This window comes from Crocodylus porosus, unplaced genomic scaffold (genome assembly GCF_001723895.1).
Source record: "Crocodylus porosus isolate Cpor-Errol unplaced genomic scaffold, CroPor_comp1, whole genome shotgun sequence".
NCBI classification, from domain to species: domain Eukaryota; kingdom Metazoa; phylum Chordata; order Crocodylia; family Crocodylidae; genus Crocodylus; species Crocodylus porosus.
Genome location: NW_017728951.1, coordinates 23759070 through 23785757, shown reverse-complemented (window position 1 = coordinate 23785757; position 26688 = coordinate 23759070). Strand labels below are relative to the sequence as shown.

At 48.5% G+C, this 26688-nt stretch overlaps 1 protein-coding gene across 3 annotated transcripts in view; it reads right to left on the bottom strand.

Annotated features, from left to right (window-relative positions):
- Positions 1-26688, bottom strand: part of SH3PXD2A (SH3 and PX domains 2A) — a 308394-nt gene that overhangs the window by 229596 nt on the left and 52110 nt on the right. For all 3 annotated transcript variants that reach the window (XM_019555887.1, XM_019555886.1, XM_019555885.1), the window contains exon 2: positions 26095-26175. In XM_019555887.1, coding sequence (XP_019411432.1) covers positions 26095-26175 — 81 coding nt within the window. The remainder of the gene's footprint in view (positions 1-26094; positions 26176-26688) is intronic.

Below are 26688 nucleotides of genomic sequence, written 5' to 3'. Positions count from 1 at the left end.
ACACCCCCAGGGTAGGAGCCAGCACCACTTCACTTGGAAGTTGGTTCCAGATCCTAGCCGCCCTGACCATGAAGTCGCGCCTCCTGATGTCTAATCCGAATCTACCCTCTGCCAGCTGGTGACCGCTATTCCTGGTCACTCCTGGCGGTGCTCGGGGGAGCAGGGACTCCCCCAATGCCTGCTGGTCCCCCCGACTAGTTTGTAATAGGCCACTAGATCCCCGCCTCAGCCCTCTCTCGCTGGATTAGGAAGACCCAAAACCCTCCCCAGAAGAATCCCATTGTACAGATAACAGCTTGATTTCCAGTGCTGACCGCAATGCCTCTTCATGGGGTACAATGCAAAGGGCAAAGAAGTAAAAGCGAGTTCATCAGGTCCAACAGGTATGGCTGGACACTTAGGAAATCTGCAGCAAAACACTGAAGAAAAACGGCTTCCAGCAGGCAATCAGGTGCCACAGGATGCCTTACAAAGGGTGTGGGGTGTTAGAAGGGCTGTGCTATTAATAACATGCTTTCTGGCTGCATAAATTTACACTCCAAACGTTAAGCTAAGCCTGATTTTCAGGTTGGTTTGTTTTCATCCAGGTCTCTCTTCCTCAGGTCAGAATATCCAGAGACCAAAACTGCTGAGTTGCTCAAAACAGGTTACGGTTACGCAGTCAAGACAGCCCTTAGATTCCTCAGCAAACCACCCTGGCTTCGGGAAGCTGCCACTCCTCCAGACGCTCCACAGCCAAAGTGGTGTAACATAGCGGAGAAATTGCTCTTAAACACAGCCGGGAATGATCACATGGGGGTTATGCTTGTTTAATTCAGTATTTAGAAACACACCTTGAGTTAAACCAGTGCAAATTCATGTGTGGACAGGGCCTTACTTCTGATTTACACTGTGGCAGGCAGCAACCAGATCTAGACCTAGGCAAAGGAAAATTAAGCCTCTGCTTCCATGATCATCACTTCCCCTAGCACCTGTTAGCTCCACTTGATATATTCTCCCATGGAAACCCTGGGTTACTTTCAGCTAACACTGAAAACAGAAAACAATAGCTTTGAAAAAACAGCACATTTCATTTTGGCAATGCTGAAATGGTATCTCATCAACTCCCGTTGGGGGTCAGGCTTCCCAAAGAAGTGCGATTCCAAGGAAGCCAGACCAGCCAAAGAAAATACCGCCATACATTTTAACTACAAACTGGGAAGAGATCCCTTTTCCCCCACTATAAAAGCCTGAAGCAGTTTTGCCCGGTGTTTTGTTCCAAACATGTGCATCTCCTGTCTTTGGGGTAATCCAGAAGGACATTCGGACAAAGACCCGCACAGCTTCAGTGCAGAGATGCAGCTGTACGTGTAAGTGATATTCAGCTCTGAGCCTTATGGGAGTTGCAGAAACCAGCCAGCAAGATGAGCATTTGCAAACAGTGCTGAGTCCCAGCTGCAAGTGTTTATCTCCCACCAGATCTAGGCGTGTTGCTACCTTGTGTGGGCTTTGTGCTGCTCAGAACTGGTGCTGCCTCATGCGGCACGTTGGGGAAAACTCTCGAAGCCTGACTTTTACAGCACTGGCAGCTGGACTGTCTGAGTCATTAGGGGAGTGAATGGCAGGAAAGCAAGCTGACAGCGTTCTTCAGTTCAAGGTCTCACACCAGGGAGAAGAGAATTTGCAAATGGGAAAGTAACAACAAATCTACACTCACTCACCAATTAAGCTACATTTTAGGTCCTTACCTGGCACTCATCACACAGGTATCCTTAGCACCCAATCCCATAGGTAGCCCCAGCATGGTCAAGGTGTCATAATGAGAACACACTTATTAAAGGCTGGTCTGGTTTTCTGTTGCTGATCAGTGCGTTCATTGCAACTCCTCTGCCTAAACAGCCAGATTAACCAGTTAAGCAAAAAAGAAATTATATCCTACCGCAGGCACGAAGGATGTCTGAATTCCAATTTTTTCTGCTCAAGCTATTGCTCCAGCACATAAAGTGTGAATTTGGAGCAGACCCAAACATGGATGTCTTCTTACAAAAAGGATGCTCTGGTTTGAAATTGGAGCTCCCAAACCAGGCACCAGGAGGCAGAACCCTGCAAGGAAACATGGAGCTATTCTGCTGACTCTGCCTGGGTATAATTGTTCCCAGAGAGGTGGAAGACTAGAAGTAAATGCAAAACTGTCCAAGGGGCTTTGTCACTTGAATAGAAATGAAGTCACGCCTGGGGAAGCAGGTGAGTTTGGAGAGTAGCCATCCTGTGCACACATGGTTTGGAAGGGGGAGAGGGGAGTGGTGAACATACCAAGAGTCTCTATAGCAAACTATGCATGCTCCTTTATCACTCCAGAGTCTATCATTCAGACAGCCATTATTTAACCCTGCACACTTTGCAAGAGGACCAGAGGGCTTGTGGTAAGCAACTGAAGCCATGTGGCCGAATATTAGAAGCATCCCTGGAAGCCTTTGGTAAAGTGGCTGCTTCCTTTCACCCAGCTGATTTTTAAGCCATCCAGACATGATTAACACATACTGTCAGCCCTTTCAAAGCCATCAGTAGATCCAGGTGGGACTAACTGCACACAAAGACATAAAATGTGTGGGTCCAGAGATAAATGCTATGAGCTCAGTTGGGTGAAGTAAGCATGGCCTTGTCCATTCATATCAGATCAGGGTCTGGTTCTACATCTCCCTGACTGAGTCCCAGCCAGATTCACGCCCTGGTATTCCTGGGAAGAGCCAAGCTGCTACCCAGGGGCTGGACCTCGTGCGTAATCTGAGCAGGGACAGGATGTATCTGCACAGTAGCTTAGTGCAGAAAGGTGCTGAGCACACATGGGCTCTACAATTCTGCCACCTGACTCAGGCCTGGCATTGTTTAGTAGACACCAGTGCCAGGCTGAGGTGGAGAATGAATAGAAATAAACCTCCTTAGGCTCGGACCAGACTAGACCCTTGATCAAGGGAAAGCATCTCTAGAGCAAAAGCTGAGCTGCTTTGCCCATCATGCCACTTAACTCTAGAAGCACCGCACCAACAGTGGTAGGCAACAGGACAGTAGTGACAACTGGGTTTTTTGAGGTCTTGCCTTTGTGATGCAAGGAGCTCTTCAGAGAAGGACCCTTATCCATTTGGATCTAATGGGACTGATCTGAGGGCTCAGGACATTTCTGCAAAGCCTCCCCTGACTTCACCAGGCAGCTGGGCAGGACTGCTGTAAGGGCCTGGTCTTGGATAGCACAGGAAAAGCCAGGACAGGAGAGGGAGTAATGAGGATGAAGACAGCTGCTTTCTGCTAGAACAACACAGGCTGTCAGGAGACCGCAGCACTGTATCCCTAAGGGGAGAGTCTGCCCTGGACTCTGCTACCAGTCTAGCTGCAAGGCCATCTTGCTTAATTAGGGGTTTCTTTGGGGACAAATCTGGCTCAAGCCACTAAATGAATTACACACCTACATGCATAAAAACACTCTCCTCAGCTGGAATCAGATGAATGGGTTGGTTTCTCAGCCAAACCCTAGCTCTGTGCCTGGCCTGGTGTGTGTGTGCGTCTCTGCTGCACCACAGGCCCTCTGCCCTCATATGGTCAGGAGATGGGAAGCAAAATGGGTTGAGCGCTGTCGAGTGTCCCCAATTTAACAGGTGCAGCAATATGGATGCATCGGCTTCCAGACATGAGCTTTCTGTGGAGTCTGAGTGACACAGCAGACCTAAAACAGAGAGAGAGCCTTTGAAATCTCAGCCTTGTTGTGAGCCTTGGGGATTATTATCAACATGGAAAAGGATCTGGGTAGGGGGCTGGGTGAAGAGAGGTTCATACTTCCAAGACACACAGCAGGGTGGGGAGAAGGGGGCTGACTGCTGTTACGGGGACCGAGAGCATCTCAGGGGAAAAGGATGCTGGCAGGAGCTGACTTCACCTGTGCAGAGGATTTGCCAAGATTAAAGAAAAACAAAACAGGGGCTTTAAAGTGAAAAAGCAATGTTCCCTTCTTTTCCTATAGGCAGATAGGAAGTAAACATCGGATACTTTCTGCTATAACATCTGACAGCATCTGATAACGTGAGCTTGAGTTTATGAAAACTTATCTTCTATATGTATCCTATTTGGTTAGTCTATAAGGTGCATATCTGCCCTGCTTTCGGCTATAACCAAACGACCAATCCGCTTGCAGCAGGGGTCAGTCATGGGTCCAACAGAGTCAATCAAAAGCTAAAGTGGCTTCCACTTACTAATGAGACTGAAACAGAGGCTCTTCTACACTGCAATGGAGAAGGAGGACGGGGGTTTAATACCCTCAACCTGAACCTGTCCCTGTAGCAACTGCTTTTCACTCTGATGTACACAGAAGGGACCTGTGCCTAAGACCTGAATGCAAACTGGAGGAAGAAGGTACAGGTGAACCTGGGGCCTTGAGGTGATGGGGCTGCTTTTCAAAGGGTGAGCCAGCAGTGCGCCCATGTTGCCAAGCAGGCGACCAGCATCCTGGGCTGCATCGGTAGGAGCGGTGCCAGCAGGTCGAGGGCAGTGATTCTTCCCCTCTGTTCAGCACTGGGGAGGTCACATCTGGAGTGCTGTGTCCAGTTGTGGGCCCTCACTACAGAAAGGATGTGGACACGTTGCAGAGAGTCCAGCGCAGGGCAATGAAAATGGTTGGGAGCCTGGGGGACAGGACTGGTGAGGAGAGGCTGAAAGACCTAGGCTGATTTAGTCTGCAGAAGAGAAGACCGAGGGGGATTGAAGAGCAGCCTTCACCTCCCTGCAGGGGGGCTGCAAACAGGATAGAGCTGGGCTGTTCTCAGTGGGGGCAAATGACAGGACAAGGAGCAATGGGCTCAGGCTGCAGCAAGGGAAGTTGAGGTTGGAACACTGGAACATTGGAGCACTGGAACACGCTACCCAGAGAGGCTGTGGACTCTCCACCCTTGGAGGTTTTCAAGACCTGGCTTGATCAAGCCTTGGCTGGGATGATGTAGCTGGGCTGGTCCTGCTCTGAGCAGGGGGGTTGAACTAGATGTGACCTCCTGAGGTCCCTTCCAGCCTCACTGTCTGTGATTCTAGGAGAGGTGGAGGAGAACTGCAGGGGCCCAAACCTCTGAAAATCAAAGCGAGTTTAAAGGAGCGTCTATCTCCCCAAGGAGCTCCCCTGCATCAGTCCTCTCAAAGCCCCCACTGCTAGAGCTCCACTCTCCCCACATTCACAGGCCCCTTCAGACTCAGCTGCTCTTTCCCCGGTGCTCCCTAACTCACACTGTGGAACAGCAGATTCTTCTTCTCACTGTACTGCAAGGGCTTCAGGGCAGGGAGTGTTCAATATTACATCATTTACAGGGGTGAGCACACTGAGTGTTCAACAGATAATAAATATCAGTTGGCTCATAACGGAGGAGGGAGAGGCCATCCTGGGCCCACACTCAGCAATCTGCAGCAAAAGCAGCTCTCTCATGCCATTTCTGACATTCAATGTAGTAAGAACCTCACGGGAGGAGTTGGACTGAGATGTCCACATCAGAGCCCAAGACACTGCCCTCATTCAGCCTCCAGCTCCAAATCTGAACCAGCTGCAGGAAGCCAGTCCAAATCTGCCTGCTGCCTTATCAGGGCAGCCTCACTCATAAGGCCTCTCGCCTTAGGGGTGAAATCCATTGACGGGCATTGGAGTTTTGCCAATGACTGCAACAGCTTTTCACCTAGAAGTCCCTGCAGGAAAACAGAGTTCCCTATGGCGCGAGCCACTGCAGCAGTTAATAACACCCAGATCTTTGAGGCAGGGAAGTGCTAATGACCTTCCCGAAGAGTTGATGGAGAGAGAAGTGGCTTGCCCAGGGTCATACAGGAAGCCGGCGGCAGAGCAGGGATCTCTGCTGTTCCAATATTCTGCCTCGATCACAAAAGATGCAGGGAGGAAGACTGCCAGCTGAATTACCCTAAGACAAGAGCAAGGTACCATATCCCTGCATGCCTCCAGGTGGAAGTCACACCTAGAGGCACCAGGAAGCACCCTTGGCCTTTCCCCTCAGAAGAAGGAAAGTCCCCAGATGCCATAGGACCCGAAGACCAGGCTTACCCCTTCCTTTAGGAAATGCTTCCCACTACTCATTACAAGGGACAGGGCCTTAACTCCCTGCCTGAGCAAGCTAGTGGAGTCACAACTCCTGCATTCTCCCAGCTCCACCAAACCACTTTGCCTCTTGGTGCCTTCACATGCCCCAACTGTAAAATGGAAGGGGATAAGAATGAACCCCCCGCTAAATCCCCCCATGGCAGCTCCAAGCAGTGCGACTGGGCAAAATGACCAAACCTTTGTTCAGAGGAGAGGTGCTTTTAAAAATGCCAAGTAATGCCTATCAGATCCTCACAACAGTGACTGGATCAGAGTGAATCTTTACAGAGCCCAAGATAATGCCCGCAGGAAGACTTGTATGGGCAACTGGAATACAAATCAGCCAACACAACTGGAAAGAAAGCAGGCGTTTGTGGACTGTTTTACTATGGCTTGCTCGCCAAAGTGCCCAATGCATGGAGGCGGAAAACAATTTTACAAACCCTCTCCTTTGCGAGAGGCGACACAGAAAAGAATGGCTGCTCCTTGCCTCAAGGCGAGGCGTGGAGTGGGCCTGAAAGGAGAGGCAGCTGCCACAGCTAATTCTGCAATCTCAGTCCATCTCTCCCCCACCCCGTCTCTCCCCACAAAAATTCCTGCTGAAGCAACCTCTGGAAACCATTCGTCACAACCTTCTCTCTGAACCCGAAACAAAATCCATCATATCGCAGTGCATACTTCGCCAGGGTGTTCCTCCCCCTCCCCCTCCCCACCCCTCCCATTTGCTGCCAATTAAAGGAAACAGCAGGTGCCCAGACCACAAGCTCCGCCGCCGGAGTGACTGGGATGATGACACCCCCCTGGAATGTCTTTCTGGAGCGCTGCATCTTTCCAGGAATCTGCCTCCGAGGAAAAATCAGATTAGAGGTGAGAGGGGCGGAGAGGCGCTGGGATGCTTTCGAGGCACTGGCCCCTGGAGTGAGTGAGAGTGTGAGGCTCCTGGAAGAGTCCTCGACTCCAACCACAGACATTACTGAGGTCCAAGCTATGGTGTGGTGCAATGCAGCATGTATCATGGGGATCTGGATCTAACACACAAGCAGTTGAACACAGCCTCAGCCATTCAGTGAGGGTTTTGTCTTTGCTGACACAGAGGCATTTATCTTGCTGGAAGAGTCCAAGTGGAAACAGGCCACCTGCAGCGCTGGCCATGACATGGCTCTGTGCAGTCAGCACTCTGCCCCTGGCTACGGTCACCCTTGCCTGGTTCTACATCAGGGCATCTCTAGAGCACCTTCGCCCCGCTGTTTTGACAACAGGGCAGCCGAGGTGCATTTGTTATCTCATGAGAGAAACGTGCCTTTTTATTGCTGGAGATAACCTGGCCCTAGATGAGATTTAGCAGCAATTCCAGTTCCAAATGATGGACTAAAATCCAGCAGCCAGATCCAGGGCTGTGCCTCCTAGAATCACAATTTGGGCTGGAAGGGACCTCGGGAGGTCACATCCAGTCCAAACCCCTGCTCCAAGCAGGACCAGCCCCAACGACATCATCGCAGGCAGGGCTTTGTTGAGCTAGGCCTTAAACACCTCCAAGGATGGAGAGTCCACCACCTCTCTAGGTAACCCGTTCCAATGTTTCACCACCCTCTGAATGAGAAAGTTTAGAGATGTGGCAAAGCCCAGGAGCCACAGGCCCTTCCTGATGCTGAGCAGCTGCAAGGCCCGCTACCGCCCTCAGCAGAACTGAGATGGCCCTGAGCCGTTCCAAGGTACAGCAGCAACTTGCTGATGTCTTTTAGGGCCATAGACTGTCCTGCCAACCTCCAGCATTGAAAAACCATGAAACTCACTCAAAAGTCATGAGATTTTAAAAATAATAATAAATACTGGGCTCCTTTTCTAATTCTCAGCTGGTGCTTGAGACTGTGGGGGGTGTCTTTTCAAGCTTTCCCCTGCAAACATAAGGGCTAAAAACTTACCTTAAAGAAAAACCTGGGAGCGTGTGTGATCACATGACTCGGGGGGGGGGGGGCGGTAAAGAAGACACAACCAGCTGCAAGAGATGTGAAATGGAGAGAGAGAGAGAAGTGAGTCCTGATGGTGTCTGGAGAGGAGTGTGTTACAACTGGAGTCCCTAACAGGAAAAACAACAAGGCAGAAAGGATGCACATGAAACATACACACATGTGCATGTACATACATGTGTGCAGACCTGTGGAGCTCCCTGCTGAATAAAGATGAATGGGAACTGTGAGACCACAGTAGATGCTGCTGCATTGAAGTAAAGGGTGGGGACTTAGTGGGACAGCTCTTGGCAAAGCCCTTCTTGGTATCTCTCTCTGCAGACCATAATTAAGCTTTTCACTGTAAGCAAGGCAGGGGGAAAGTGGGGGAGGAGGGGGACAACACTGGACAAAGGCCTTCATGCCCAGCCTGGCCATATTGCAAATGCTTCTGTAACTCACAGAGATGAAATACCTCCTCTGATTTCCAGAGAAGAAAATCAGGTGCTGACACCCTTCCTACTCAGATGGTGCTGCCTAGCCCTGACTGGCTGCTCTGCCCACAGCCTAATCCAAAAGGCTTTTTCCAGGCAAGTGTGGACAACTCAAATGTTCAGTTAATAATTAACAGGGAAACCAAATAGGCAGGACAGCTCAAATCCTAGGTGAGGCTAGGACGCGGATACAGAAGCAGCCTGGTACGAGAAGCAGGATGCTTCTCCACTGTGCCTAAACACACAACTTGTCAGACCACGTTTCACTAAAGCTGCCTGTTTTTGCACAAAGCAAAAGCAATGCCTCTCCTGTGAGGCTGGTAACAGTGGCTTACACCCTGCATGCTGTGCTTTGCTGCAGTAGCATATGGACTGGATAGCCCGATGTACCAACACCTTCCCTGCCTTGTTCTTGTTGCAGATCTTTAATTTAAAAGGACCGTGCTGTGTCTCTGCATCCACTCTGGGCTGCCACAGGGAAAACACTCCTGGGTGGATCACGTCTGCTCCTTGAGCAAGCAGGTGCCAAAATGGCACACCGTCTCAGCAGAGTTGCAGGACCCCTTCCTAGTTATATGTGGCCTGAGAAAGCAGCGACCAGAAACCGCGTGAACAAAGAGATGGATGGTGCATTAGCCACTGGAGACAGAGCAAGCAAGGCAACAGAAATCTTTATGGGGAACACAAACCTATGGCAAGCCACAAGGTCCTAGTGTCTGTCAATTTATACCCTGAAAACAGACCCTCTTTCTCCAGTTCCACTCTCCATCAGAACAGACGTAGCTTTCTGTGGCTCTCTTCTATCCCACAACCAGGAGCTTCATCTCCGTCCCAGAGGAGTCAACAGCATATTAGTCGCTGCAAACGATTGCAGCAGAGAAGTAATAGTTTGGTCGTAAATGAATAATACTTGATTAATGTACAGGACTCAGGCAGACCCTGCTTTTACTGGCTCTCTCATCCCAGAACCAAGCCATCCTGTGATGTCTAGCATCATCACAGAGCATTTCCCAAGGACCACATTATACCACTCACTACATGACAGCAGTGCTGACTACACTGCCCTTGTGACATTAATGCAACATGACGTGTCATCAACCTGCATCATCACAATGCAATTATGACCTCATTCAGCCCCTTCTTTGGGTGAAAATGCCATTTGCCATTCTACATCTGGCTGTGGGTTAACTCTTCCTTCCCCAGGAAAAGTCTCAGTCACAGCAGAAAAACCATCATTCCAATTCCACCCCTCGGCAGAGCTGGTCTCTGAACTTTTGCTGAACTGCCGCCCCGAGACAGGCATTGGGCATGTCCCCGAAGCAGATGGAGCCCTGACTCGCGCGCTAGCGGAAGAATTCCTGGCACACATGTGAAGGAGGAAGCAGGATTTATTTCTGCCACACGACGACTCCGGAAAATCAGAATGGGTTGCTCGACAGCAGTTCCAGAGCTCAGCTGTTTCAGGGGTGAGACAGACTAGTTTGGAGTGCTTCGCTACTGGACATTTCAGACAAGGCACCAACCAGCGTATCACTGTCCAAAGCTAGAGGAATCCTCCCATCCCCCAGACATGAAGGGCCAGACACCACTCCTGGCAACAAAACTCCCACCCAAAGCAATGGAGACAGGATATAGTCCCAAGAAAGAACAGCATTATTTATATTTCTGCTGAGCAGTTCATTTTTCTTTGGTCACTTTAATTGCTGAAGTTTAGCTTATTCACCAAACCTTTTTGAAATGGCCTGGGAAGGGGAAAAATAAAGCCAGGCTGCCCATTAAGGCTTGGCTTTGCTAACATTCGGCTCCTTTGAACACCTTTCATCCCCCAGACTTCAGTGTTTTACAAACACTCAGGAATCAACCTTCTCCTATGAAGCTTACTGTTGTCCCCATTTTACAGATAGACATTCTAGAAAAAAGGTGACTCAGAGACCACACTCGCTTTAGGAGTCAGCACTTCTCAGACCCCAATTCCTCATTGTGCTGAGCAGACTTCTGTCTCCTTCTAATTGCATGGAAAAATGTCCCCCAGATGATGTCCATAAAACTGACTTTGAGTTAAGAGCAGAAATGGACTAGAAACCAGATCTGCAAAGGTTAAAGGCTGAGGCATTAAGTCACTGTGCCTCGTATGATCTACAGCGGCCGTCTTGCTGCCAAAGGCAATTTTATGCACTGAGTAACTGCATGATCAAACCTAAAACTTCACAGTGCCTCCGCTCTGCTTTCGCTTCCATGTGAAGTTTGCAAACTTCTCCCCAAACTGGGCTAGCAAGGAAAGCTTTTTTTTCAAACATACCCCATCCCCTTGCTCTGACCCATCCTTCACTCCCCCAACCCCACCAACAATCCAACCTGTGCAAGTCCCTGGACACCCGACAATCAAGATCCATCCTGTTTTAATGTTACGCAAAACGTAAGATAGTACGGTGTGTCACAGTGTCTGTACAGGACACTCCAGCTCAGCAGAGCAGTATGGCACTGAGTACTGCAGAATACTCCAGTCTGTATATTTAGGTTCTAAGACAATAGCAACAAGATTGATAAAGCCAAAAAGCACATGATAGACTCCCTAAACACTGTGACATGTGTTATGTTAGCAGGTAAAACGCCAAGTAGTGTTCTAGGCAGCATTTTGATCACAAAGGGCTTTTGCAGAGAGACACTGAAGGGCTTTATTACCATCAGAAAAAGCACATATTGCACCACTGCTGCTCACTCTGCTTCCTGGGGTGACTAATTAGGAGAAGGGCAAAATGTTTTGTTCCAGTCACTGGCAGGACAGATGTTTCAACAGGACCAGTCATCAGTTTTCCTAATGCAGTAGCACTGACCTAGCGTCGGACTGAAGGGTGGGCTTAGGTTTCAAAGCCCCCCGCCCCCCACCCGTGCAAAGGACATGAGAGTCCTCTGTGAGGACACCACCAGAGACAGAACCACCTGGAAAAAAGCTGCCACAAAATGATCTGCTCCCACCCAGCTGGTGGATCACACATCACCGCTCCAGGATACCGCACAATCTGCAAACTCACCTTCGCCCTACAAAAGAACTTCTTCCCCTGCATCATTTTCCTTGGTCCTTTCCCTTCTGCTCTTTGCTTCCTTCCCATTCAGTTACTTTCCCCTCAGTCGCTCTCTCTCACACACATGCTCTGCTCACAGTTTGCCCTTTAAGTCTAGCACCTGCCTGGCTTAAGGCAGAATGAACGCAGCGGCTCTGCAGGTCACACTGGTTTTCCCAGCACACCCGAATAAACCACCTGCAGCTGAAACCAAGACTCAGGCTCTGCTGCCTTCCCAGGCTTGGGCGTCAGCATAATTCACTAATCTTGTGCTGAGTGCAAGTTAACGTGAGCGGCAGAGGAACGCTGCACAGGGTTACACCCGGTGTTACCCGAGTAAAATTCACTGCCTTCAATGATCGGCACCAAGGTATCCAAGAACAACCCTGGCAATCTTCAAAAAGCATCCAGATGCCCACCTTGCTGGAGTCATCTGATCCCAGCAGTCTTTCCTGCCCAAGTGCCGGGTGGGGGCTGGACCTGATGCTCTTGTAAGGTCCCTTCCAGCCACTAACAACTATGAAAAACCCTGGCCCTGTGCTGTATTATTGGTGTGGAATTTGCAGATTGTTTTATGCGTGCAAAGGTGATTGCTCAAAACATGGAGTCTGTTGGAGGTTTCCCAGTCCGTGCTTGTGTACTTTCACCAGTGGTCTGGGCCATTACATTTGGGGCAGATGCCCATCGTAACAAAGACTTCACCCTCTAACTCAGTGGTTCTCAACCAGGATGCCACGAGACATGAATGCAAACACCTACAAATGATTCACAAAATCAAACCAGAGATTTCAAAAAGGAATCTAGAGTGTCAAAGCTGTTCTGCCCTGCTGGGAACTTTGAGTCCTTTGCAACAAGAATGGCTCTGTTATTTTTCCATAATCAAAAAATGAGTGAAAGCAAAGGGTCGGGATTTTCTGAGGGGTGCCTTGAGTCTAACACGGTTGAGAACCACTGCTCTGACTCAAGACTCCCTACAGTGCTGCCTGCCCGCTCTCTCCACCTCTTCTGCATGTGTGTGAGGTCCCATCTCCACAAACCCCTCCAGGGAGAGACCCATCCCTCATGTCAGCCTTGCTCCCAAAGTGGGCCTGTATGACATGAAAGGCCAAACTGGGAGCCAAACTTTGAGCCCTTGCAGCTCTGTAGGAATGGCACGGCCTCTTAGGGTTAGGGCCTCGGAAGTTACCCGAGCCAGAACATGCTTTAGAGACACAGCTCAATTGCGGCAGGGTCCCATTACGAGCAACCCAGGCTCTGACCGTGCTGGAAGCCAACCATGCTGCGGCCAGGTTCCCTACCACGAAAGTGGCCACAGAGCAGACAGGACCCAAGTCAGCAATATCCTGTGAGCAGCGCTGCTGGCAAGAGCTTCAGAAACCGGACCCGAAACCACAACTGCATAAGCAGGTTTGTGTTTCCTGCCCATGAGCCTCTCTTACTGGCCAGGCCAATGTTTTAGAGTTTTGCCTGGCCCTATGGGTTTCCCTTTCCCTGGGTGTCTGAGTGTGAAGTGAAGGAAAACACAGAGATGGGAGAGGTCTCTCCCTGGGCTTGGCCCTTCTGGCCATGTCCTCTAGCCACACAAATATCGGATGTTCGCCAGCCCATGGGCTGTCATATTGCTTTTGGGCTTGTTCCAGGGAGAAGCTGCAGCTGATACTACATCTTATGATGCAGGGCCAGGTAAATGCTTGAATTCTGCGAAACTAAGGGGCAAATCTCTAGCTGTGTGGGCAAACCCCACGCTGGAGAAAACCAACCCCATGGGTTTCCATTAGATCAGTCTAACAAGGGCAGGCTTAGCCCACCCAGGATTCAAAGGGGCAAGACAGAGGCAGATCTCAGGGTGTTCATATACCTCTGCTTTCAACCTCCTCGCAGCAGCCAGCTCCAAGAGAGCTGGGTTACTCTGACTTCTTTGGGAATGACCAATCCCTTGTAGGGTGCAGGTGGAAAGGGGAAAATGCACAGGAGGATTCTGCAGGGGAAGTGCTTGAGAGTTAGGAACAGCCAGTCCTGGCTCTGTGCTGGACTAGTTGACCCCTGAAGTCCCTTCCAATCCTACATGTCTAAGGTTACATGAGAGATAGTATTACCCTGGTTGCAGGAACAGAGGAATAAGCCCGGGCCCCTGGTCAAGGGGAGGAAAAGAGGTGGGGGAATTCATCTCCCTGTGCCCCATACTATTTACTAACAATAGGGTTTTCAGACCTGACCTTTGCAAGGATGAGATGAACAGCCCCTCGCTGCCATTGCACAGTGTGCAGGGAGCCACCTCCAGAGCAGGCAAAACCAGGTGAAATCTAGAGCTCAAAGAAATGGCATCATTTGCTCTATATACAAATCTGGACACCACAGTGTCAAGCTCTATTGAAGAGCTGATGCTGGAAGACAAGAGTGGTGTGGGGAGACGAGAGAAACAGCCCTGACAGTTGTGAGTAACCTTTCCACTCGAGCTGGGGCAATTTTCTATTTGCACTTGAATGCAATAATGTAAATAAACTCCCCATAACCTTGCCAGGGCTATTTAGGAAGTTTGTGAAAACAGCCAGCTCCTCTCATCCTGAGCCAAGGGATGTGAGTGCAATGGGCAGCTCTCATCTCGGGCTCTATACACTTAATGAAAGTGGAGGATTGTGTTCCCAGCACAAAAGCGGGATTGTGTTTCAGGGCTAGGGGTGTGAACTCCAGGATGTTTTCCGGCGGTATAAATAATTGAAAGCCGAGTATGATTACTACAGTGGGGAGGAAGGGAGGGATGGGTGTATTTTGGAGAGCTCAGGGCTGAATGCTTTGTAATTGGGGGTGTTTGCGCAAAGGGGCCACAGAAAAATTTTCACAGAAAAATTTTCAATAGGGGGAAAGGACTGACCTGGATTTCTTGTGGAAAGGGAAAACTGGCATCGAACAAGTATTGCTTTAAGAGTTTATAGCCTGCCTGCAAAAGCCACATCTATGCTGTAATTTCTGCTGCGTCTCGGGACCCGGTCCCTCCCGCCTGGGTCAGCTGTGCCATCTTGCGTTTTACCCCTGCTATGGAGTGGGACTATCGTCATGCAGGAACTAGGACAAGGGTAGCAAACAGCTAGACCCCATCAGTGCTGCAAGACCAACCTGTGCTTTCAATTTGCGTGGGCACTAAAGGTGATGAGAACAGACCTGCCAGTGCAGCTATAATGAACAGGGATAACGTAGGGTATGTAGGGTAATCTTCAGGGGTGCCTTGAGTCTAAAAAGGTTGAGAACCACTGATGTTGTGCATGCATCTGGTAAAACGAAGCTCCAACTGCATGGGACATCTATGTAACAAGCTGCCTAGGAACGTACTTGAAAAAGTAATCAAGCCAGTTAACACAGGAAACTAATAGAGGCAATGAAATAATTCATGACAAAGAACTTGGTTGGTTAATTTGACAGCTTCCAGTGTTTGCAAATAGTAGTTTCATAGTTTCTAGGGTCGGAAGGGACCCGAGTAGATCATCTAGTCCGACCCCCTGCCATGGCAGGAGAGAGTACTGGGGTCAAACGACCCCAGCAAGGTGTTCATCTAGCCTCCTCTTAAACACCCCCAGGGTAGAAGCCAGCACCACTTTCCTTGGAAGTTGGTTCCAGACCCTGGCTGCCCTGACCGTGAAGTAGCGCCTCCTGATATCTAGCCTAAATCTCCCCTCTGCCAGCTTGTGACCGTTATTCCTGGTCACTCCTGGCAGTGCTCAGGGGAACAGGGTTAGCCTGTGTATATTTTTCATTGATAGTTCAGTGTGAGTATCTGATAATCCATTTTCAAACTGTCATTGGGTACAGAGCCTAAAATGTATTGTTCCTGTTCCCTACTAAGATGAGTTTAACTCTTTAGGAGCAGGCTGTCTCTGGATATTCACAAACTGTAAAACTTTTCACTAAGAGTCGTAAATATTTGGTCTGCTTAGGCCAAGATATCTGGGTGAACTCTCAGAAGCAAATCCACATGCATGCGCGCGCACGCGCACATACACACTCTCTTTCTCTCTAATCCAAATGCAGGCAAAGCAAATTCACTGGCAGGTTCCAAATATTTTCAGAAGTTTGCAGCCGCCTCCTTCTAAAAACGCTCCCCAGTGAACATATAAACATTTGCTCATATGGCATCACATCACAGTGTTCAGATCTGAAACTATGATGGAGTAGAAGCCAGACCATGGCATCACATCTGAACTTTCTCAGGAGTTCACAACTGTTCAGCTCTAGGGGCTTTTTCATTCGGGCTCATGTTTGATCCAAAATACAGTTGATGTAACTAAAAAAAAAAAATCCCAGTCCATGCTCTGTTTAAGCAATGGAAGTTAACTGCTACAAACCTCTGCCATTTGATTGTAGTTCACAATAGCAGATGTTTCTACAGTTTATAAAATAGCATGGAAAGCAGGACTGCGCTTGTTTGAAGTGGCCTGATCTCCATTAGCAGATTACAAATAGTCCCAGGTGTCAGGCTGTTAGTACTAAGCTGTGTTTAAACCTGGCATCCCAATGTCCTGTGGTAAAGGAGGCCAATGGCTATTTGTTATTATTACTTCATTACTGAGATTTCCTCCAGTTGTATCTGGAAAACCTTCTCCTGGAGACCTCAGCGGCCTTATCTGCAAGCGGGGGATGTGAGCATCTGACCAGGAAATTCCCCACTGTCTGTGTATAGTGCATGGATTTCATACCCCTCAGGGGTTTCTTTTTATGAATTCTCACTCTCCAGCATGAAATCTGAACTGCTTTGTAATTCCACACCCTAATACATCTTCCCCTCCAATCCTCCAAGGCCATGCTCCAGTAAGCAGATCTGGCAGCCACTGACTTTCTAGCAGAATCAAACATCTTGGAGAGAGGCTTCTTCCTCTCCCCTGAAGGATGAGATTTCCAGACTGCTGCCCTGGCAGGGTCCAGCCCGTGCAAAACTCACATGGAGGAAAACCCGAACCTGAATGGTAGAAACAGCAGTGGCTTTCAAACGCTACCCACCTGGGACTTAGACCTACAGGATCATAGCTTGGGAAGGGACCTCAGGAGTCATCTAATCCAGTCCCCTGGACAGATGGCAGGATGCACTATTCCTAAACTAAACAGATGTTCATCCAGCCTCTACGTGAAAATGTCCAGTCTGGTTGTCCATAACGGTGAGTCAATGACAGACACGTATCAGAAAGTCTGATTTTATTCAGCAGAGATCAGTGCTGCACATACTCAACACACACCTTCCTTCATTACACCACCACTGAGGGAGCATCACACATGCCAACAAAGGTGCAAATATGATCTTTCCATGTGCACAGAGGAGGAACTGAATGCTCTCTGGGTGGGCTGAGCCAGGAAACAGGGAGAAAAGCCAATTTCCTCCTAATTTCCAGCTAGACAGACTATAGACCTAAGGGAAGCATATTGTTTCTGAAAGCTTATCTAACATCTTTCCCAACAACAGTTAGTCTAATAAAAGATATCACCAGATAACCCTAGCTTCTTGCAGATTTCCTAAACTACCAGAGCTACAACACAGCGACCCTGGTACATGCCTACCTGCTGGCAAGGAAAGGAAACAGTGTTTAGCTTATGGACAGCTGTGAAGTTCATGGAGCTGGAGCCGCTGCTGGCTGATCCTCACGCTACGTGTGTAACAATAATAGCCAAGAACAGGGGTCCGCAACCTGTCGGGTCAAATTAGCACCACTTGTTCCTCCTGGGGCTAGAGACGGTGATTGCTGGAGGTAGCCACTAACTGGGGCCTTCTTATGCCAGAAGTGGAGAGAGACCCTCAGCTATCTGCATCAGGGCAACCCATTTCATAACCCCATGTTATTTGGGATTTTCATGGGACCTGGCCTGTACTGCAGTACGCAGGCACTCTGCCACTTTCCCATCCTGGCCCACCTCTTTGTTTGACATGCAAAGTCTCTTCAGGAACAAAAACTGGAAGCTGAGCAGCTCGCTTTCCCAGCAAACACTGAAATACTGTTGAAAATAGGAATTATAAACAAGTTCATTGATTCACTGAAGATAAAGATACTGCCATAGGTTGACTTGTATTCTAAGACATTGGTGGAGCAGTGGAAGGAAAAACAGTATTTAAATAACAATTACATCAGCTAAGACAAACTGCTTCCTAGCTCAAGAATTAAATGGGCCATTTCTTTTTTTTTTTTCCCAGGGACTCTCAAATCTCCATTTTAGTTCCCACCCCTCAAAGGCCTGGCACTGGCCTGAGCTGACCCATTCTTCTAAGAAGAAAGAAGAGTTTCATGTCCATGACAGATGCAGTCACTGATGATGGGTTGAAGGGTTGACCAGCTGGGCTCAGTTGAGGACAACGGAGGTGTCCCAAACTACGGCTGCAATGAAAGATGCGCTCCACTGCTGCTAAACATTGCCAGAGGCACATTCAAGGACCTGGAGAAACTTGGTGCTTGGTCTTCTAGGACTCCTGCAAAACGGGGCATCTCTGACTTCCATCCATGCTAACCTTAGCTTTCAGGCTTACAGAAGGCAACAGCCAGCTGGTGTTTACTAAGAAAAACGCATGTGCCCTTGGATCTTGTGCTAACCTCTCAGGAAAGACAAGTTGAGAGGGCCAGGATCTGATTTCCTCTGAATTTTCCCAGGCTTCAATGAACTCCCAGACTCTTTCAAAGGAAGCAGCTTTCAAATGCAATTTTCACTTGCTAGAAAGAATCCCATCCCTTCAGCCACCTTCAGTAACAGAAACTTTTGCTATCCCAAAGGTTATCACACCTTCCTGGGTAGCATACGGAACAGGGACATGCCTGGTTTGGAACGTCACAACTGCTCTCCAAGAAGACGAAGCCAGACTCTGAACTCGGCATCTCCACTGGGAGTATGTTCTGGTGCAGCCTTTGTAGCTCAGGCCCATCTCCATGCAAAACCGCCCCCTACCTAGGGCAGGCGGGGGCACAGAGCATGGCTTTGAATGGGATGCCCAGGCTGTCTGCTGAATGAAGTCCAACAGAAATGGGACATCAGCAAACCTTACCACTGTCTTAACACACTAGCTTCTTTGCTCTTTCCCTTCTCTTCCTTCACCTTCATTCCTGCTGCTTTCCTCTCTCATACTCCAACCCTAGCATTTCTCAAGGCATCCTCTTCCCTCGAGTCCACTTGCCTTGCTCAATTTGTCCTTTTTCCTGCAGCTCCTCCCCCCACTTCCATGTGAACGAGCACATACATCCATCTGCCAAACCCACACACGCACACACACACACACACGCTGAGTGGTGTGAACATTTCTCATCCTTGTTCATGAGCTGTAAGCTCTTCTTATGCATCGCTTCCAACATCTGATTACAAAAGAGGCAAGCTGTGTCATATAATAACCTACGTTGCTGCCCTCTTACTCTACGTCTGCTTCCACTGACATCTACGTTGGACTCAGGGTGTATTTCAGAACAACCACCTTGGAGTCACCAGCATTGGTCCAGATGACTGCTCAAAACCAGACCAGGGTGGGAAGAAACCTGATGGAGTTAAATGTTCTGGATTAGTTCCAAAGTCCTAACCAGTTAGAGAGGCTGTTTATGAATTTGGAAGGACACCTCCACCTACTCCTGTCCTTTGCAATGCAAACAAATGTGATTTTTCCTTCATGGGAGGTAGTAAGGCATAACATGCTTTTTGGTTTTTTTCCCAGGTCCTTATATGTTTCACTGCACCATCAATAAATTCTGCACAGGTCTGCCTGTCAGTTCATCACTGCCACAGAAACACTGAAAGGAAACACTGCAACAAAAAAGTATGTTTTTTTCCTAGGTCCTACCAAAAAGGTACATACAGGGTGTGTCTACAAGAGACACTAAATGCACACCAGACTAATTTTACTGAGCATTAGCGCATCATGACAAAAGCTGTGCTAATGCACAAATGCGCAGCAGCGTCACTAAAAAGGTGTGCGCCGGCCTACTGAGCAGTAGCACCAGTTACTGCGCAATGAGTTAGTACCTGTTATTATAGGTACTAAACTTAATGCACAGTAAATTATGGTGCACAAATGCACATGTAGAAATGCCCACAGAGACTCCAGGTTCATCTACACAGGAAGTAAAACTGGCTTAACTGTGTAAGTACAAGTAAAGCCACTTTACCCTGAATGAGACACCGACTATGTTGTGCTGGCTTTTACTGCTCAGATCTGAAGAATATCTTGCATTCGAAAGCTTATCTAATTCCATCCCAATTAGGCAATTGGGCCAACAAAAGATCTCACCTTAGGACATCCTTGTCTCCTGCAGAATTTCTGGACCATCATAGCTACAGCATCACTCTAACACTACCATACATTGGCAAGGACATTTAATGCACTTTAAATTCACATTATTAATTAAACTCATCTTTCCTGAGCATTCCCAGACACACAAGGCCTCCATGCATGAATCTATGTGTACACCGCTGCCCTCTCTGGGTCAGAACCAGGATTGTTTCACCGTGTCTCATACAACCTATACCGCTAACAGCCAACACATTCTCCTTCAGCACATTTTGGAAGGAACCTATATTTTAAAGCAGTGAAGCCTGGTTTCTAATCCCATTTCCTCCATCAAATCTGGAGGGACAATGCCATGTGGCTTAGTTATAATAAGCATTAAGTGTTAGATGGCTGTGGATATGTTATAATGTTTAAATGTCGCTCCCGGTAACAGAAAGATAGATATTTATGCAGGAAAGCACACTGCCGAACAGGGATCAATGCATTCTGTGGATGAATCACAGTTTGGGGAAGAGGGAACAGAGATGTAGATTGTACTTATAGTTTGTATGGCAGCATTTCTGTTCGGTGTGCTCCTTCGTGCTCCGTTACTCTGTTATTGCTCTATAAACAATCAGAATGATCCTACAATAACAAATGAAGTTCTCGATGTTTCATATCCAGCCTGACAACCGTGAAAGCACTTCGCTCTCCCTAATAAAAGTCTCTATTATTTTTAAATGTTCTAAAGTGGCTGCTAGTGGGTGGCTCTCTCTCTGCCCTTTAAGAAAACCCACTTCCCTCCGCAGACTCAATCTGGCAGGTCATTTTCTGTGAACTGATATGCAGAGCAAGAGCATGAAGAAGGGTTTGTTTATTTGCCTTTTCAAAACGCTGACATTTCAGGCCTCTCTCTGTGGCCAAAATGTCACCATGGGGTAATTGTGCCGGGTGAGTTTGTTCTGCCCACACTGCATTCCTTCTGCAGTTTCGCTTGGCACCCCAATCATCCCGAATTGTGGCTGCAGGCTGTTACAACCAGCTGCTTGGTTTCATCTCAGAGGGGACTGCACTCCCTGCTTGTGAGAAGGGAGTCTGGGGCATTCTTTAGCCCCAAGAGACATGGGAAGGTCCTACCAAAAGTAATGGAAAGCCCAAATGTCTGAGTGCAGAACTGGACCCCTCTGTCCAGATTTTGCCTCTGGCTGGACAGTGATGTAACCCCACGCACCAGTTCCCCCAGTTGCAAAAAACTGGGTAGCTAATAATTCTGCCCCTACCCTAATGTAGGTGCTGGAAGGGCAGCTAATACCAGGCTCCGGTTCCTCACTGCTGCCTTGTACAATCATTTCTACCCATGCATAGCATCAAATGCAACCAAATCAGCAAGTTCCACTTGCTGACTGCCTTCATAGCATTTGCACGTGTTTGTAGCAGGCACAAGGCCATAAAGGATTAGGCCCACTATCTGTCAAGCTCTTACCACACCAAAAGTGCCATGTCAGGTACCATTACCACTCCTACAAGAGAGGCGCCTTCTTTTTAACTTCACTTGGCCGACTCGAGCAGCGGTGAACGGTAAATGCACAGCTGTATTGTGTTACAGTGACTAGCAAATCAATTTGCAATGGTGGGAGACCTTGCATGGATTTTAATTACCCGTGTTCCAGGTGATAAACCAGCCTGCTGCGAGGCTTAAGGCTTGGTAGGAGCAGATGTTTGCTTCTTTCTGGAGAAGCCTATCACATATCAGGCACTGAGGCTATTCGGCAGGAACTTCACCCAGGAGAGAAGTAAATCTGATGAAAGACTCTTGCTATATGTCTGCAGCCAGCCACCGCACCATGGGCCAGTCTATGCTGGAGCAGGCCTCTTTTGAGGGGAGCGCAAGGAGATTTTCTAGAGCAAAAGGAGGCAATGCTAGAGAAAGCAGCATGGATCAGTTCACGTCTTACCTGCTCCCCCACAGATGCTGCTCACAGGCAGCTTCCCGTATTGTGAACTCAGATTCTACCACTAGACAAGGGAAAGCCCTTGCAAACCGATACCAAGGGCTGAAGCAATAGTCCTGGTGCCGCCTAAGGAGAGATGCGCTCATCCCTAACCTTTTGCTCCTTCTCTGCTACTTGACCTCTTCGGGCCGCATTCATTTCCTCCGGCCCAGGCACAAAAGGCCAAATGTAGCTTGGGATAAGTGGAAGGAACTCCCAGGGAAGTGACACGACGACGAAGTAGCAGCGATGGAAATCACAGTGCCAAGCTATGTTCGGTGAGTAGGCTGATTGTCAAACAGATGACTGTTGTGTTAAGAATACTGTACTCTGCACTGATCTGTTGTTTGGTGGGCGAGCAAAACACACAGGGAGCTAATAGGGGCACTTCAGCAGCAGAACCATGCCAGAGAAAAACAGAAATGCATCCTGCTCAATGCTCCGCATGCCGACCCAAATAAATCACCCATTCATTATGTATGTGGCGAAGAAGAGAGGAGATTACCACTGAAATCAGCAGATGTTGCACAGAGCCGTCACAAAAGAATCCCCACTCTCAATCAGTGCCCAATACGTCACAAACGTTTGGCTGAAATCACTCAGCAGAGGCCGGGCCATCCAAGCAAGTGTTGGTTTTTTGCAGGCATCGCTCTGGGCTTCCTGCAAAAGGCCAAGCCAGTTGACCCAGCTCTAAATAGGCATCTAATTATTTGGGCAGACTTCTGGCCTTTTGACTCCTTTGCCACCTGGTCTGATCCACGTTCATCAGTGGGTGTGATTGTCATCAATTTAATCAGGTTATCCTCGCATTGTTGAGTTGAATCCTGATGTTATACATTTCTAGCCCTCCACAGAGAGATCAAGGGAGGAAGAGTTACTTCACCAAGCTTCACAAGGCAGATATCTGCCTATCCAGCAACCTACAGTTTACAGCATGTATAAAGATCCTGCTCTATTAATACCTTAAAAACACATTAGCCCAGCTGCCAATCACATATACCTGTGCACATCAGGGGGAAAGCTGGTGATATTTACTCTCACAGCGATGAAGCAGATGCCAGCTCCCAATACCAGCAGGGTTAAAAAGAGGAAGATTTACTAGAAATCATTTTGGAGACACGGCATCTGGCAGACTGGGGGTGGGGGGCATCTCAACCTGATGAGCCATTTCCCACTGAGACTGCAATTAGGAAAGAATGAGCTTTTTAAAGAGGGATGGAGTCATAGCTCCAAAATTAATTATTTGTATTCCTTTCTCCTCCTCCCCGTGGCTGCTAGGCGGGCTCCCCCCTGAGTGAGATCAGGTATCACTGTCAACATTGAGCACTGCAGCTCTAATTAAGTCATTACAAGCATTCGTTGTTATTCTACTTCCATTCAGGAGCAAAAACAAACACAGCAAAGGCCAGGACTGCCGATATATCGCAGACACAATAGGACAAGAGAGGCTGGCAGAGGGCTGAAACCTCCAGCTGCTTTGGACACACACAGGGCCTGTGAATTAGCTCCCTCAGCTCTCACTCTCTGGTTTAAGCGTTGTAAAGGGCACCAGAGAAGAGCCAAGAATGACCAAATTATGCAAGGACACAATGCCTTACCGGTACTTCCCAGCATGGAGGCCAGTCCAATCCCAGGATGTGGCATGTGGATACGGACCTCTCCTTCTTCCCCACCCCCAATGAGAAATAAGGAGCTATTGCCCCACATCAGGAAGTGGGTACTACTCCACCAGGGCTGTCACTCAAATCAGAGTATGGCTAAAAACTAGAGGACAAACATTAGACCCTGGGCAATTAGGACAGGCCCCAGCAGCAGCCCTGGAGCCAGGGGCTTGCCCCAGATGGATATCTCCCGTTCAGCACCTGCTGGCTAACATGCAGAGTTGGGGACATGGGTCTTGCCCTCCTTAGTCACCCCCTCTGGAGTAGTGGGAGGGTCTTCCCGATGCCCTGCCACTGGGTTTGTGTCTGCCTCGTCACAGCTTCGGCTAAAGCTCGAAAAGAGCTGATTTTATATTTGAAATCCCTGATGGGGAGCAGTTCATGGAATGATAACGAAGGCAGAAAGGCCCTTCCCTTGCCTCAGCCCCGGAGATGCTCAGAGGCAGCAAGCCACCGTGCTGCACGCCTTTTATCACCAATGCAGTGATCCTCAACCGGGGGCCCATGAGATTCTTTCAAGGGTGCCGTGCAATGTTACCATCATTAGGTGCACAAACATGATTCACAAGGTAAACTCAGGGATTTCAAATAGGAATTCACGGTGTCCAAGCTGTTGTAGACCCTTGGCTCTATTATTTTTCTGTAGTCAAAAAAAAAAAGTGAAAACTAAGAGCTGGCCTTTTTCATGGGACGCCTCAAATCTAAGAAGTTTGAGAATCACTGCACTAATGTCTGATTCACGTGACCAAAACATACCCTCTCTTGGCATTTGAGTAGCACCTTTCTGCTAGGTTTCAAAGCACCTGGCAAATGCATTGCCTCCCTTCTACACGAGATGCCCAGCAGTCAAGTGAGTTGCCTGGGGATACTCAGTGACCCACCAGCAGAGCTGGATGAGGCCACTTCCAAGCTGACTTGGAGCTCTCTCCTTCTCTCCTTGAGGAGCGCTGCGATTTCCTTTCTTATCCCAGTCGCCTGGTATAGCCAGTGGCTCCCAAAATCCCTGGGAGGGAAAAGGGTTAAGGCAGGGAATTTCATTACTTTCTTGTAGTATTTTTGACTGGGGAGAGACGCGATGGGCAGGCGGGAGTTTTCCACTGGCGCTGGGCCCCCTCATGCTTATCAATGGGACCTTTCAGGACTCCCTTTCCCTGATTGAGACATCATTTCCTGTCCAACACACTAACCCCATTGATAACTTCAGCCTGATGGGAACTTTTCAGACCTACCAGGAAAGGCCAGGAGACCCAGAAGAACAGAGACATGAAAAGAGAATGAGAGTTAAAAAAAAGAAAAGCGAAAGAGAGAGAAAGAAACCACTTTGGCCATAACCAATCACAAAACCCCACTGATTAGAAACCTGTCCATCAATGGACAGGCACTGTGCAAGTCCCAGAGACACAGCTACACGTGGGGCTCAGTGATTGAGCCATTGGTACTGGCCATGCTACAAGCTTTATTGCTGCCCATGGAGAGTGTGGGTGGGGAGGAGAAAGGAAGCATAAAAGGAGACTCAGAAAAGATGATAAATATTCCTTTTTCTGCCTCCTTTCCATGTCTTCTCATCTGTACAGCAAGTTAGGGATCTGGGTGGCTCCATATTAAGGTCAAGCTCTCAGCTGAAGACAGCAAGGCATGATTACCTGCATTTTTCAAAGCTGATGAGCAATTCTGGATGGCAATCTATATGTCCCTCCAGGAAGGCTGAATGTGGAAATCTAGCCTCTTTGTAACAACTCAAAGTAGGCATGCAAAAAATGAAGCTCCCAAGTAAAGAACCTGTTTCTCATATACTTACCATGACAAATAGGTTTGACCACATATGTCTTAGATGCCATGGCCTGGCTCAAGCTCCAGCTCTTTCATAACTTATTATGCTCCTTCTAAGCTGCTACAAGAGTAGTGAGAGCTCTTCTGTTAGCACCTTAATAAGCTGTATGCTGATGGCTGGACAGGGGCAAATGTAGAGGCCACCTTAGAAACATGCCTTTTCCCACTTGCCTGGATGCAACTAGAGAAGTAACAATGAAATAGCATTTATCAGCACCCCAACACTCACACACATCCCACAGTGAGGAGGCATGTGCTGGTGCTGAAAGCAGGGTGGAGGTCAGGACTCAGAGGGTGATAAGGGAGCAGGCTGCCCCAATCTGTCAAATAGAAGGATGGTTTAATGGTAGGAACAGGGGCCTAGTCCCGGCACAGTGAGCAGGATGCTCACTTCACTTTTTCAAATGCATCCAAGAGTCACTGGATATCCAAATTTCAGACACCTCAGGCCTGGTTTACAAGGGGGCTGGGGCACCCCCAGATACTACCGAAGACTTCCGGAGCTGCAGATGCTTAGCATTCCTGGAACACAGGCCCGACATGCTTACAGCAAGGCACCCAAGCTACTCCTGAAAATTTCAACTCTAAATTCTCTGAGGCTCAGTTTGCCCATCAGCAAAGTAGGAAGAATACTGGTCCTACCAACCTGATATCCCATGAGGAGTAATCAAAGTCTGCAAAGCACTTTGAGATTATGAGGTGTAAGCCTGAAGCCTGATTTCATTCTCTCACTACTGTGTGGTAGAAACACACATAGTGCAAATGCAGGAGAAACATTTTGCGGAAAGAAAAATGAACCATTACCTGCAGGTCAAAGAATTTGCTGTATCTTCGGTAGATGATCTGGGAAGTCGAGTCAGACCACATGACATTTATGATGTACACCTGGTTGGACAGAGAAAATAAAAAGTCAGTCTGGTATCTAAGGCACCCAGAAACACTGGCCACAATGCAGAAGGCAGAGCCCTGGAGACAAAGAGCTGTGTGTCTTTGCAAGGCACAATTGGCAGGCTACTCACCTCGGGCTGACTGGAAGAAGCAGTGTGCTGCACCATCAGTTAGCCCATATTCAAGCTGCTGCTCTGCCATGCACTCACCCAAAGCTTTCAGAGGGCTCCCAGGATAATGCCGAGTGCTACTTCCCATACAGCAGTCTCCTACCAATTCACATGAGCAATGACATGCTTTGCCTGGGATTAAAGTTTGGTGACGGGATTGGCAAGCCCCTTCTACTCTGCTGCCCTAAATCTGCAGGAGAACAGGACTCATTGCTGAACCTGGGAGCAGAAGAGCTGCTCCACTCCATCCCGAGCTCCCACGAGAGGGAGGCAGCAAGACTTTACCTGGCCCGGGTCTTACTTTTCAGAACCTAAGAAATGCCATTTACTGGCTCTGACC